A 13842-nucleotide genomic window follows, 5' to 3' on the forward strand; every position below is an offset into this window, starting at 1 on the left:
AAACATTTTATGCTGTGTTTGATCCTTGATATTTTCTGTTGAACTTCTATCTACCTCTGTTTTGTTTTTTGAAGTGTGATTGGAATATAGAGAGGACTACTAGTCTTTTGATGGTCTGCAGTACCTTTCAGTTAATGATAGGTTGTTTTGTTGTTTTATGTTTTTTTTATTGTTTTTTTTTTTATTGTGCTGTGTTGTTAAAATATGTAATACTGAGAATCATCAAAAAATAAACAATTATATATTCCCTTTTGGTAGAAGGCGGGGGAGTTTCCCATGCTTCAGAATGGCTTTTTACATGGCCTTATGCTGTTTGGACCAGAATGCCATATTGTTTTCATCCTTGACACTCCCAATGGGCTTTGCATAACTCAGGCATAACTCAGAATTACCCAGGCATAACTCAGAATTACAGTCATGCCTGGCACCTACTAATAGAGATGGCAAAAATTCTGTGCTAACTGCTGACAAATGCACTGGTGGACTACAAACCAGAATAGCAATGCCAATGATATAATGACTACCCTGACCCTGAAATCATTCTAGCAATGTGTTTATATTTTAAAACTGTCTGAGGTACAAACTCTTTAAAAAGTGCAATTTCACCAGAATACATCAGACACCATTAAAAAAAGTGTACTTATTTGCAACATCTTTAAAACGTATCATGTCACAATGACAAAAACCTTCTAACATAAAATGTGAAGTAGCAGTGAATTATCAGAGGTTTGTCTTACCCTTACAAGCTTTCTCAGAGCTTAGCTAGCTGTGTTTTTTAATGGACTTGGAACAAAACATTTTCAACTGCAACCCATCATCTGATCTGAAGCTGCACTGTGTTAGGATAATATTTTAGAATAAGGAGCTGTTGAAATCACAAGATATAGCAAACTTACTCTTTTTATAGCTGAAACTGTATGCTGCTATTGTTGGCCTCTCTTTCCAAAAACCTTCTGTTGTCTGGCTTACATGTTGATCTAATGTTTTTTTCACTGACATGGAACTAGTATGTAGATCAGAAGTCTGATTAACTTTAGTCTGACTTGCAGCATATTTCTGTAACATCAGTGACTAAAAACACTGGTCGGAAAACTAGCAATTTTGAAAAAGAAAGGAAAGCATTGGCAGCTTCATTTCATTTCATTTCATTTAACATTGATAAAAACTTTCTTTCCAGTACAAGTGTTAAAAGCAGTGGCATGACTTTAGCAGGGGAATACATAGCTTTAAAACAAAACAAATAAGTATATTTAAAGCACAGAGGTATGCAATAAAAATGCGTCCCCTGCTTCAGAGTCCACATCAGTATACTGAGTCAAGTGAAAACCTATCCCAAACAAAGAATGGTAAAATAGGACAGAAGAACATAGCCTGGTGAGGAAAATTCTGAAGGACGTTGGAAGCGCCAAATTATGACCTCCATTTTTTGAATTATTCAGAAATGCAGGTGCAGTGTGGAGTCAACAATACACAACGCCCAGCAGAGAACAGATAAGGATACCGCACTTCAATATAAATTGCTCACCAAGTGGCTATATCCATCAATCCCAATAACAATGAGACAATACTTTGGGCAGAATCAGACTATAAAAATCTTAACTTATTATTAACATGATCAGTTCTCATTTGCATAGGCATAAACCTTCACAAGTTTTTTTATGCATATAGTGCTAATATAGGCTACTATTTGACACCTTTTTCTTCATAAATGCCGTAATTCTTGGTGTCATAGATTCAAGGAGATGCTAGAAATATTTCTCAGGGATTTAAGCCCTCATTGACATGATAACATAATGTAGTTGCCACAGATTTGTTGGCTGCACATTCATGATGCAAATCTCCCGTTCCACAATATAAGTGTGCTCCATAATATCTGGTGACTGTGACAGCCATTTAAGTACAGCCAACTGTTTAAAAGTACAGTTTGAGATATTTGGGTTTTGTGACATAGCACACTGCCCCAGTGAAGAATGTGAGAATTCCTCTATAGTTCTATTTGCAAGGCCACATCCCTGATACAAGCTATACTTCAAACAAAAACACACAATAGTGGGACTTTTCAGGCCAAATAAAACCAGTGTAAAACCAATAAAATCCCCTATTCAAGTACAAAATAGCAACAACAATGATAATAACAGTCCTATAGAAAACTGTAAACATAGAGTATCAAATCTCCTGTATAGACACCAACAAGAGTGGTGTTTGATCAGTTGACACGTTTCACGGCAAATGTGACCGCTTCTTCGGGGCACATCAGGAGATCTACAATGATGGAAATGCTCATGATTGCTCATACAACTTTCTGCATATGGTGGAAAAAAAAAAGCAATGGAAGACAGCAAGAAACACAAGTGACACCATAAAAATCCTATCAAATTCCTGTATTTTCAAAATGTGAAAAGCTAGTAACCCAGATAAAAAATCTATCAGCATTTCATGTTGAAAGCCTTCTATTGTTGGTTATATGAGATGTATAGTTCCGTGTCTCACATAAGAAAAAAAGCCACATGTGTTCTGATGTCAGCCATAGCTGGTATATAATGGCGCTCCACGTGGGTCCCACAATTGTGTGTTTTTGTTTGAAGTATAGCACAGTATCCTGCTGGAAATGGCCATTGGAAGATGGGTACACCCTGTTTAAAAATAAATTAACATGATCAGCAACAATATTAAGGTAGGCTGTGGCATTTAAGGGATGTTCAATTGGTACTAAGTGGTTCAAAGGGTGCCTACAAAAGCATGACACACACCGTTACACCACTAGCAGCCCAAACCAGGCAGGAATATTTTGTGCTGTTGTCATGATGAAAATGCCAAATTGTGACCCTACCATCCATATATCAGAGCAGAAGTTAAGACTCATCAAACCAAGCAAATTCTTTTGCTTTTTTTGTTGGTGAGTGTTTAAGATACAACATGTTGTGTGTTCAGAGATGCTCTTCTGCATACCTTGGTTGTAAAAAATGGTTATTTGGGTTAATGGTGCCTTTGTATCAATTGGAAACAAACTGGCTATTTCTCCTCTGATCCCTATCATCAACAAGGCATTTTTCCCAGAGCATTGCCACTCACTGGGTGTTTTCCTTTTTGAAACCATTCTCCTATTGTGTGATAAAATTCAAGCACAGCAGCAGGTTCAGAAATACTTATACAAGCCCACCTGACACAAATATTCTATATATAAAGTTATTTACACTTACTGTATACCAGACATATTTCGCTATCGCTATTTACAGCCCAATGCCTCTTTACAGAGCTGGCTGCAGTTAGCTCGAAATAGGCAATTTTTTTTATCCTTGCCGAGTGTCTACACTGAGCACCTATTTATCTAATTATTTTTGTTGAATTGTCACTGTCATTGGTTTGTTTTTATGTGTCTCGTTTAAATCAAGAGTGCTGGTGCCTTGGGGGAGAGCTTCCTGGCCTTATGGCCGGTCGCTTACTATTAGTTGTAGTCTCCCTTTGGGAAGCTCCTAACTACGGGTGTAGTGGGGCGGGCACAGGTGGGAACGCCGTCACTGTTTTCCAGAACATGTGCCCATTCTTATTTTTATAAAGAATTCCTTGGTGGTCTGCAGCTCTGGCCGGGCCGCCCCCCCGTGGGGTCAGGAGAAGGACCCTGCTGGGGGGGGGCCCACCGGCCAGAGCTGCGGAGCATATCTCCCGTATAGAAATGCAAGCTAGGGGAGGTGGGCGGGTTGTCTCTCTGAATACAATCTGCCCACTCCCCCATCGGCTAAGACCTGAGATGGGTGAGTGGGTAGATTCTGGTATCATGACGTCACTCTGGGGGAAGTATTTTCCCCTTTGAGTGAAACATAGGCAGGGGTGTAGTGGGCCGGGCACATTTACATGGATAGTACCATCCCCCTCCTTTTTATTTACAACTACACCCCTGTTTCTAACCCAGGGCTCAGCGGGCTGGTTACAGCTAGCTGACGAGGAAAGACACCTGCCTAGTATTGGCAAAATACGTCAAGTTAACTCCCCATATCTGGACCAATATTCCCCAGTGGAGTCAGGGACAGAGGCCAAAACGCACCCCAGTGAACTTTTTTGTGGGATGTTTTTGCATTTTTTTAACGTTCCGTTTTTGGTAAAGAAGCACATCACTGCAGCTAACAAAAAAAAAAGTTAAAACATTTGGATTGTGTTAAAAGACCAGTAGCATGTTGATATATGGGCACACAGACCACAGCAGCTAATTCCTGTATCTGTATATTTTTTCTACCATTCCCTAGACTGACATACAAAGCTTTTATATAACCAATGTGTGGAAATATTTAGTTTATGTGTGATCTTCACTGACCTGTGTGGTGTGTCAGTGTGATTATATAACTGTCCACATTTGCCTTTGGTGGCTCCCATAGCAGAACAGCTCCCGAGTCGCTGATGTTACTGGTCCTCAGGCCAAGTGGCGGATCCAGGGCTGTAACAAGAAAAAAAAAACAAGCACGTCAAGTGTGACGATGAATGACAGATTGTAAGACACAGCAAAGTATTAGTGCGGCAATAAGCAGCTACCAAAATAACCTCAGGGCCAGTTCTAAAAGAATAGATTAAAAAAAAAAATTAAATCAGCACGACACAGTCTAAAATACCACAATATTTAACATGCTACCTAAAGGATACACATTATAGAACTTGATTGTTTTATAGTAATGTTAAAAGCTGCTCCAGGCAACAAGTGAAATCTGTCAGTGAACTACTTATATTTTCAAATATTTCAATTGCACTTGTGGCAATCCTTCATGCAAATGTAATTTAATGTGGACCCTCTGGAAATGGAAATACTTGGATCATAGTTTAATTTTTTTTTTTTTAAAAAGCTGCATATGGATTGATAGAAAGGAATTAAGCCTGTTGGCATTTAGGGGGCTTACCTTAGAACCTGACTTCTGGAGTTTTCAGGATATAAAGATGATGTCACATGCACCAATATCAAGTCTTGATAGGTGCTTGAAAACCTCCACAGTACATGAACACAAGATAGCATTCTTGTGATATACTTTAGACCCTGTTACCAGTAATTATTACTTTCCCCTGGAGCAGGAGTGTCAAACTCAAATACACAGTGGGTCAAAATTGAAAACTTAGACAAAATCGCGGGCCAACCTCAAAACATTGAGGCGGGCCCACCGCTGGAACTCCCTCTTTGTTGAAATAGCACTGCTACTACAATTCCCTGCATTACTTGCGCCTATAAAACAGTCCAATGCGGGGCCACGCATAGGCAGAGAGCCGTCTGGTCTATAGACGGGAATAATGTTGGGAATTGTAGTAGTGGCACTATTTCATGGCAGTGGCGGGCCAACTGCAGTTCATATTTAGGATTCCTTTGGGGGCCAAAAAAAGGATGTTGCAGGCCAGATTTGGCCCCGGGCCAGAGTTTGACACCCCTGCCCTGGAGACACAATTCAATGTCCACTTTCAATTTAACTGTTTCCCATTTCTGGCAAGCAAGCACCCAACTTTTATGGTCAAAAATCTTATTAAAAAATTACAACTTACCTTAAAAAAATAGTAGAACTTGATTTGGCTCCTCCCCATCTACATCAGTGAGGTTGTCACTAAAGTGGAATTACCTGGAACAGCGGCTTCAAGATAGCTTTTACATACAAACGCCTGTCTCCTTATTCATAGAGATGGACAGTGGGGATTGTTCCCACTACTTATAACCATCAGTGTATGGAGACGCTTCTTGCTTAAACTTGAACAATAGTTTCAAGGCAGGACTTTTATTGCAGAAGGGACAGCGGATGCTATAAAACACATGTACCTGCCTCTTTACAATATTTTTCTTTAAACTACAGCATGGGTATCCAGTGTCAGGACTGAATAAACTCTTTTGCGCATGAGCCAGAGTTCATTTTTTTATTTTCAAGATTTAGTTCTGCTTTAATTCACCATAGGGTTCAGTGGCTATTACTGAACACAGCTGGAACATTTATCATTGGCTGATGTAGTTATCAGGGACAAGAATACTCTCTGCTCTGTAAATCCCTGATGAATAGTGATGGTCTGGGTGCTGTATATTATGGGAAGAAACAATTAAACTGCTTGGATTCAAGATGACTGTGTGGGGGACAAAAGGAGGTAAAAAAATTGCTGCACTACATGGAAGGGTAACTGTGTATTTTTAAACCTTTATGCACATTTTTTCGGATTTTTTGGACAAAAGATGATAGTTCCATTATACTTTTTTTTACATCTGTATACAATCTTTGCTTTACAAATACATATTTAACATGACAAGAGTATTCCAGAGCACTGTAGATTAGCTCAGGATTTAGCACAACAGACTGATTAGTCATTTTAATCACTTGTTAAAAGAACTTCAAACAACAGGTTTTAAAACAGGTATGTAAATCTCTGAGCACTCAGGTCTAATTTAGAGAATTACATCTTATATTATTTTTTCCCAGAGAAGGGGGTCTATAAAAAATACCCAAAATGATTTTGTTGCAAAATCATGTAAGGAAATATAATCTATCCACGCAAGAGCGACAAGTTGCACATTTGTTTGTTATCATTAAAACAATGAGAATAGCAAAAGGGCCAGCAGCCTAAACATCTCCAGTTTCACATACCCATTCATGTCAAAGATGCATACTTGGAGTCAGGGAAATATGTGAAAAAAGTGTGAAAACAAAACCAGCAACTAGTCTCAAAAAATGCAAATAATTAATATACAATGTTTAAAATGTACTAGATAAAATATGAATTTTAGATAAATTAAGTAATGTAAAACTGCTGTACATTCCATAAAAGCTCACTATGACCACATTACGTGATAATATATATTGCATTCTATTTATTATATATGCATTATGGAATATAAAAAATTAAATAAAAATTAGCTGCATTTTGGTTACACTGACCTGTCTGTGCGTTGATGATGACTCTTTCACTTTCCTCACGACCCCACACACTGCTTAGGCTGATTCTATATTCAGTGGTTGGCTGTAGATTAGCAAGAGTGTACTGTGTCTGATCATTAGCAATCACCACACTATCCATCCTCCCTGTGGAGAATAAACCACAAACCATACAGATTATTACTTTTTTTAACTGAGCTTTTAAAGCTAAATTCCTGGGAAAATAAGCACTATTTTTGACATGAGGCTCAACCAGAACTTCAAGAGCTGGAAGGCTGCAGGAACAAGAAATAAACTTAATAGAGTGCATTCTAGTGGTATTCTAAATACCACCGGTCAAAGTGATGGAGAAGCCCCAATGCAGGATTTCATTAGAGTACAGATTTAAGTTTATATTCATTATACCATTAGGGTTCAAAATACAAATTCCTCTTTTCCCTTAATAAACTGTGTTGTGCTGTCTCAAAGTAAAAGATAGTGAGATATCTGAGAAGGAAAACAAAAAGGAGCAGGGAAACTTTAACATTTTCACCCTATAAAATTGTTGTAAAGATATGCTTTGTATCAGTTTATTGTGAAAGAAAAACATTATTTGGGTGTTAAAACATTTTTTTAGAAAACATAAAAACTTAAGAGGATTATACATCAAACATTGTGACATACCTAGCACACTAGCACCAATACCATTGCATAGTTTTTGTCCTTCCACTTACTGACACCGGGGCATTTTGTGCTTTGGCACTGTTGACCTGTTATTAGTCTATGGTATGATATGTGCTCTGACACAAGATTAAGGGTTTTTCTCTAGTACTAAAATTGCTTACCCTGATCTTACTGAACACTGTACACTTCTCAGAATATGCATTAAAAGCTCCATTTCTGTATTTCCATGCTAGAGGGTTTCCAGCATCACTTTAACCTCTCTTTCCCAGCCATTCAATTCATTAGGATGGAGTTCTTTTAATAGGCTCAGCATCACATATGGTTATCACCTAGGGTGCACTGCATGCAGCCTTCCTGTGACAACCCACTAGCTAGGATTGACATTCATGTCATTTTAATATTTACTTAACTCCTCTTAAAATCTAGCACACTTTTGAAATAAGGACTGAAGGTCTTTGGAGGGAGTAATGATAAGGGGAGCTTTATACAAATTTATTCAACAGTTTTATACACCACCCTGCTAACCCCTACTATTAGTAATAAACTAGTTTAAATTCATTGGGAAGTACAAAACCATTGATGACATTATTAAATTTAAAATATTGTATGGAGAAAAAAGGTCTTAGTTAAAAAAAATTATTGGAATGTTGATGATGTGACGTGTCTAGGCAAAATCCATACAATTAGGGAGAGAATATGCAAACTCCTTGCAGATATTGTCCTGAGTGAAATGTGATCTTCGTCCAGCTCTACAAAGACTCCACAGGCATTGCATTACCTTTAGTAGATTGGTAAGAGAGTCGATAATGGTGAAGTGAGGAAGGCGGTGGTCTCCAAGTCACTATCATTGAGTCTTCTGTTATATTTATCACTGATACATCCATAGGTGGTGCCACTCCTACATGAAAGACAAGATAAAGAAAATACACTAATTAATTTTTTTTTAAAAATAAACCTGGTCACTCAAGAATATAAATTAGTGGTCCAGGCCACCTATATTATATTATTTGGTTTTTGGTAGATGTTGGCTAAACAAGTGGTCGCCAAGCGGTGATCTGCGAGAAGATTTTGGTGGTCCGTGGCTCTGGCCACTGGCCAAACCTGCAGACCACCACACCTGTGCCAATCCCAGGCTCAGAAGTGGGCGGGCTGTGTTTCACGACACAACCCGCCCAATCTCCCATTGCACACTCAGATCTACAATGGCAGAGTGTGCGGGATTATGGCGTTATGACATCACTATGGAGGAGGTTCCTCCCCTTTGATTGACAACCGGCTCCTCGCGCCCGTAATTTTAGTGGTGTTGGTATTTTTAGTGGTACGCGGGACCAAAAAAGGTTGGCGACCAATGGGCTTCACCATTTAACAGTTTTACATTTCTCTCAAGGATAGTGTTTAACTTGAGGACGTTCAACTATAAACAACCATTCGCTATGTATAAAATTACAGATATGTATAAGTGAACCATTATGCAGTTACAACTTTACATGACAATGGGAAGGTGTTCTAGCACCCATCTGTTCCACAGCTATTATATTAGGCCTTTAAATCAAAGGGCCCTTGCAATTTGCGAAACCTGCAAATTTAGCATGATCACTGCTAATGTCACTAATTTATTCACAAACAAAGCAAAAGCAAAGTCTCTTACTGGTTACTCTCTCACTACCCGATCACTACTACTAAAAGCCATGCCCCTTTGACAAATAAGCCATGCCCAATACATTTAAACATGCAGGTGCCCCATTAACTTCATCCCCATGATGAAGCACGATGGCTCAGAGGTAAGTGCTCAGGCCTTTACAGCACTGGGTCCCAGGTTCAAATCTCAGCCAGGACACTATCTGCATGGAGTTTGCAGGTTCTTCCTGTCTCTGGTTACCTCTCACAATCCAAAAAACATGTAATTAGGTTAATTGGCATCCCCCCAAAATTGACCTTAGACTGTATTAAGAACATATGACTATGGTAGGGACATTACATTGTGAGCCCCCTTAAGGGACAGCTAGTTACATGACTAAAAACTTTGTACAGTGCTACGTACTATGATGGTGCTACATAAATATTGTGTAATAATAATAAAAATTTAACTCTGTTTCATATATTGGTGGACAGTCCATTTCAGGATGCATACAACTGTTTACGGCTAGTTTGCCACCACCAGTGCTATTTGTAGTTCTATTAGAGTACTAAAAATAGCTTCAATGTTTTTAAACTGTAAAAACATTAAGTGTATACAAAAACAAAGCTAACAGGGCTATATTGTTGCAAAATAACATTTTATTTACTTTTATCACTTATGAAGATGGAAAATCAAAGATCTTAAAACTACACCTAAAATATTATTATAGCTTCTTTTATGTTTTGCTGTTGCTCCTGGCCCCTGGCCCAGTTGTATGAACAGTTTTCTCAATTTCAATAACGGCAAAGACCTTTTTATTATAATTGAAACGCATGTAAATGGTTGAAAAGGCTTATTTGTGGACATTTAGCAGGCACCCAGTTGCAGTGCTGTTTTGTTATTCTGCAGCATCTCATGGTTGGTTGGCTTGAATGTGAAACTTTCCAAATGGCTGCTAAAGGTTTTTAAAGTGGTTTTAAATTGACCGTCCATGTAAACAAACCCCTAAACTACAGGCATTTATTATAAATAAATGTAAATAAAACTCTGATAGATCATGCTTTTTAGTGAAGTAGTAATGTCTTAATCTTGACTTTAAAAACAATTACAAACCACCTCACCTGTAGTTACTGTGCCCTCCACCAGCTCTGCTCTAAGTGTCCCATGTATGGGAAGTAGAGTGACCAGGTACTCTGTGCTGGGTAACAGGTCAATGAGACGTGTTTGCCTTACTGAGGCATCAAGTGAGAGTTCAATGGGTTCATCACCCCCGATCGGGGTATAACTCAGGGTAAAGCTGTCAGCTGGAGGAGATGGGTCAGTCCATGAGACGTTCACACTGTATGCTGTTATACCAGAAAAATAAAGCTGTGTGATGGGCCGGAAGCCTGCAGGTTGCAGAGAAAAAAAACATTTCCATGAGCTATATTAGAATGCTACATATAGTTCCAGCAAAATCATATTGCTGTAAATAAGCCGACTTAATAACAAAGCACAAAGCACACAATACTTCATATGATATGATATTTCAGCTTTTCATAGACACCAGTGGCTTGAATTATATTCTGGCTTCTTATACCTCTCCAGGGCTCCATTGGAAAGATCTTACTGACAAAGTTGCCAGCTAAGTCCTCAATTGCTTCCTCAACTAATCAAACAAGCAAGAGTATCTCACTCCTGGCAGTGCATTCTTCTTAACACTTGCAATGGCTGCGGCAGCTGCAAAGCCTCAGGTGCAGACAACATGCCATCAAAATACCCTCACAATATAGGAAACAGATGCGTTATCCAGCTTAAAAGTACTGGTGCAGTGTTCTGCATCTGCACATCAACTTATAATGTTGGCCAAGGAAAGACCAACTGTTCGGATTATTCAAAATTATGAAATATTTAGTTTCATTCCAAATGAGCACAGTGATACAAAATGACACAAAGATTTCATATTTTGTCTTTCATATATTAAAATGTAATGCAAACCTTTAGATTGGTTGTATATTTTAAAAAAGTTAGTAGAAAGTATCACAGATTAACCTTGTTACATTGGAACTGACACATGTATTATATTACATTTTATTAAGACATCTAATAATAAATATTGCAACACATCTTCACGTGTGTCTGCAAGTCATGTAGTCATGGTTCACCTGTACTGAACTTTTGTGCTCAACTTGCTGAGAAATAACTTCAATGCTTCAATCGAGAAGGGGAGGCAGGCACTGATTTTCCTGATAAACATTTAAGGATTGTTAAAAAAAGATAAAAGTATACCCTCCTGTTCAAATTAAGTCCTACTAACAATATACTAAATTAAAGTGTATGTCAAGTCTAAAATCGTTTTCCTCTTAGTTTAGGAATAAATGGCAAATGAGGGAAAAATCTCTAGCCACAGAGACAGAAATAAAAAGAAAAGGAAAGCTAAAATCCCTATAATTTTTTTACTGCTTTCTGTGTCCCTGTATCAGTTTTTCTTTCACTTCCACTTCAATGAAACCATTGTCACCAAAGGAGGGAAACTGTCTCTTCCTGAGCATAGAAAAGCAGTAAAAAGTCCAACAAGGCTTCTAATCCTCTCTATTCTATCCGTATCTGAAACAAATTTTTGATTAGAGACAAAAATTGTAGAATTTTTTGTCCATGATCACTAAGTGAAAAAAAAGTTGTTTAGGTAAATGAAGTTATAGAACAGTTTGGTATCACACTGAAATTATGAAGTACTAAAAGACAACACATACTCATTCGGCTAAGCATGTTTGTGACTTCATAGAAGAAAAGCAGAAAAGGAAGTCACGGTGAGGCAGACCATAAAGTGGCAAACAACAGGATTTGTATAGGCTTTACATATGACATTTTTAAATCATACAAAAACATGCCTCATTTAAAGAACAATTATGATGTTTACCTCTTCAACCTTAGAACCATGTCACACAGGAAAATTTGCCGCTAGCAATACATCTCCAGTGGCAGAGTTATGCGGGAGTGCATTCAACTAAGCTCCATGGAATAATTCCCCTGCAAGTCCTGAACACTAAAAAAATACAATCACCAGCAATGGGGTAGCAATGTCACTGGTCTCACTAGCAGGGAGTGATTCAATAGAGACTAGCAGGAAGCCTCTTAGCAATCCTGAGATTGGTGACATGGCTCTTACTCTTCATAATTTTCTTTAGCCACACACAGAGTGAATACGCAATGGGGTACAGAGACTAAGGAAAAATCAACTTCCATTAGCTTGCTGAGCTGCCACCAAGGCTTACTTTGCATTAATTGTTTTGATGTCATGCTTTTATTAGGATGCATGTTTGTTACAGTGTTAGCCATAATAAAAGAGACACAGGTCTTTTAAGGTTAGTCTATCACAAACTAAATGTTTTGTCCAAGTAGAAGGGTAATCAAATCCTTCAAAATAATTGCTTGCTTTGGCATTCAGGGGAAAAAAAAAATTCCTGGTATAAGCTGAACACACTCAAGCTAACTAGTTTCTGTGTTGCTTTTTTTGCAATTGTAACTCAAGAAAGTAATTCAAGCATCAGACTGAAGGCTTCAAATCTGGGGTATAAAGTGGGGGAGGTTGCCATCTCTGGAAGGTAAGTACTTGGATGGTGGTGGTAAGGCTGTCAGGTTAGATTAAGTCAGGGTTTAAGAAGGATGGGATTTTTGTGGGTATAGTTGCTATCAATCCCAAACTTGTTGCTCATATCTCCAGATATCTCTTGTACTTAGTTTTCAGTGTGATGGTCAAATATTAGTGTCACACACCCCTTGTGGATTGCTCAGAATAGCAAAAAAAAATAGGAAGTTACTTTGTGGAACAGCAATTCCATCATTATGGCCTCATGAAAGAAGACAGACACAAGTAGGAAAGAGTAAGAAGTTACTACAAGACTACAATACTCTACGTAAGAAAATTAGTGTTTAATAATTGGCACGGTAATATGGAGGTATGCATGCTTCTCCATAGTTAGTATTGCTGGTTATTTTCTTCTCTAATGACATCTGAACAGTGCCGTGGGGAAATGTAGGAAAGGTGCATATGTCTCCCTTCCTATTGTGTGATACTTCCCCCACTTCCTAGATTGCAAGCTCTCCGGGGCAGGGTCCCCTCCTCATCCTGTGTCACTGTCTGTAACTGTCTGTCATTCGCTCCCCCTATTTAATGAACAGCACTGAGTAATATGTTGGCACTATATAAATCTTGTTTAATAATAAAAAAAAAAAAATATGTGCTCCTGGGAGAAGGAATATATCTGCATAGGCAAAGAATGGGTTTGCTTTAACTGTCAGTGTTTTGGGGGTCAATAGAAATAGAGGAAAATCATTAAAGAGCAAAAAACTTGGCTATGTCAAAAGGAAAATAAAAACAAGAGCTAAATGTGTTTCATCTGCATATGTAATTTGCATAGTCTAGAAATGCCAGTAACAATTTAGGTTTAAAACATTGTTTTCACTTGTAAAGGGGATAATTAATTGATACAGTGCAATGCAAGGCTGGTCATTGTCTTAGCATAATGAATAGTCTTCTATAAATAATTTGCTTTACTTATTTTATTGCTACAAATATGCAGTGATCTTTAAGTAAAATTTATGACCTAATTTGTTTTGCAGTGAGGTGGTTGTAAAACAAATCTCAGATGCACTAACCAGGTTGTATGTGGGAGTAGGTAGAATAATAATAATTATAACACC

General features: G+C 38.1%; 1 protein-coding gene across 3 annotated transcripts in view; it reads right to left on the reverse strand.

Annotated features, from left to right (window-relative positions):
* The window catches only part of TNR (tenascin R), a 304192-nt gene that overhangs the window by 40818 nt on the left and 249532 nt on the right, over positions 1 to 13842 (reverse strand). For all 3 annotated transcript variants that reach the window (XM_072419731.1, XM_072419729.1, XM_072419730.1), the window contains 4 exons: positions 10281 to 10547; positions 8320 to 8439; positions 6882 to 7025; positions 4310 to 4429 (listed from right to left, as the gene is read on the reverse strand). In XM_072419731.1, the coding sequence (XP_072275832.1) occupies positions 4310 to 4429; positions 6882 to 7025; positions 8320 to 8439; positions 10281 to 10547 (651 nt within the window). The remainder of the gene's footprint in view (positions 1 to 4309; positions 4430 to 6881; positions 7026 to 8319; positions 8440 to 10280; positions 10548 to 13842) is intronic.

This window comes from Pyxicephalus adspersus, chromosome 8, assembly GCF_032062135.1.
Source record: "Pyxicephalus adspersus chromosome 8, UCB_Pads_2.0, whole genome shotgun sequence".
Taxonomy (NCBI): Eukaryota; Metazoa; Chordata; class Amphibia; order Anura; family Pyxicephalidae; genus Pyxicephalus; species Pyxicephalus adspersus.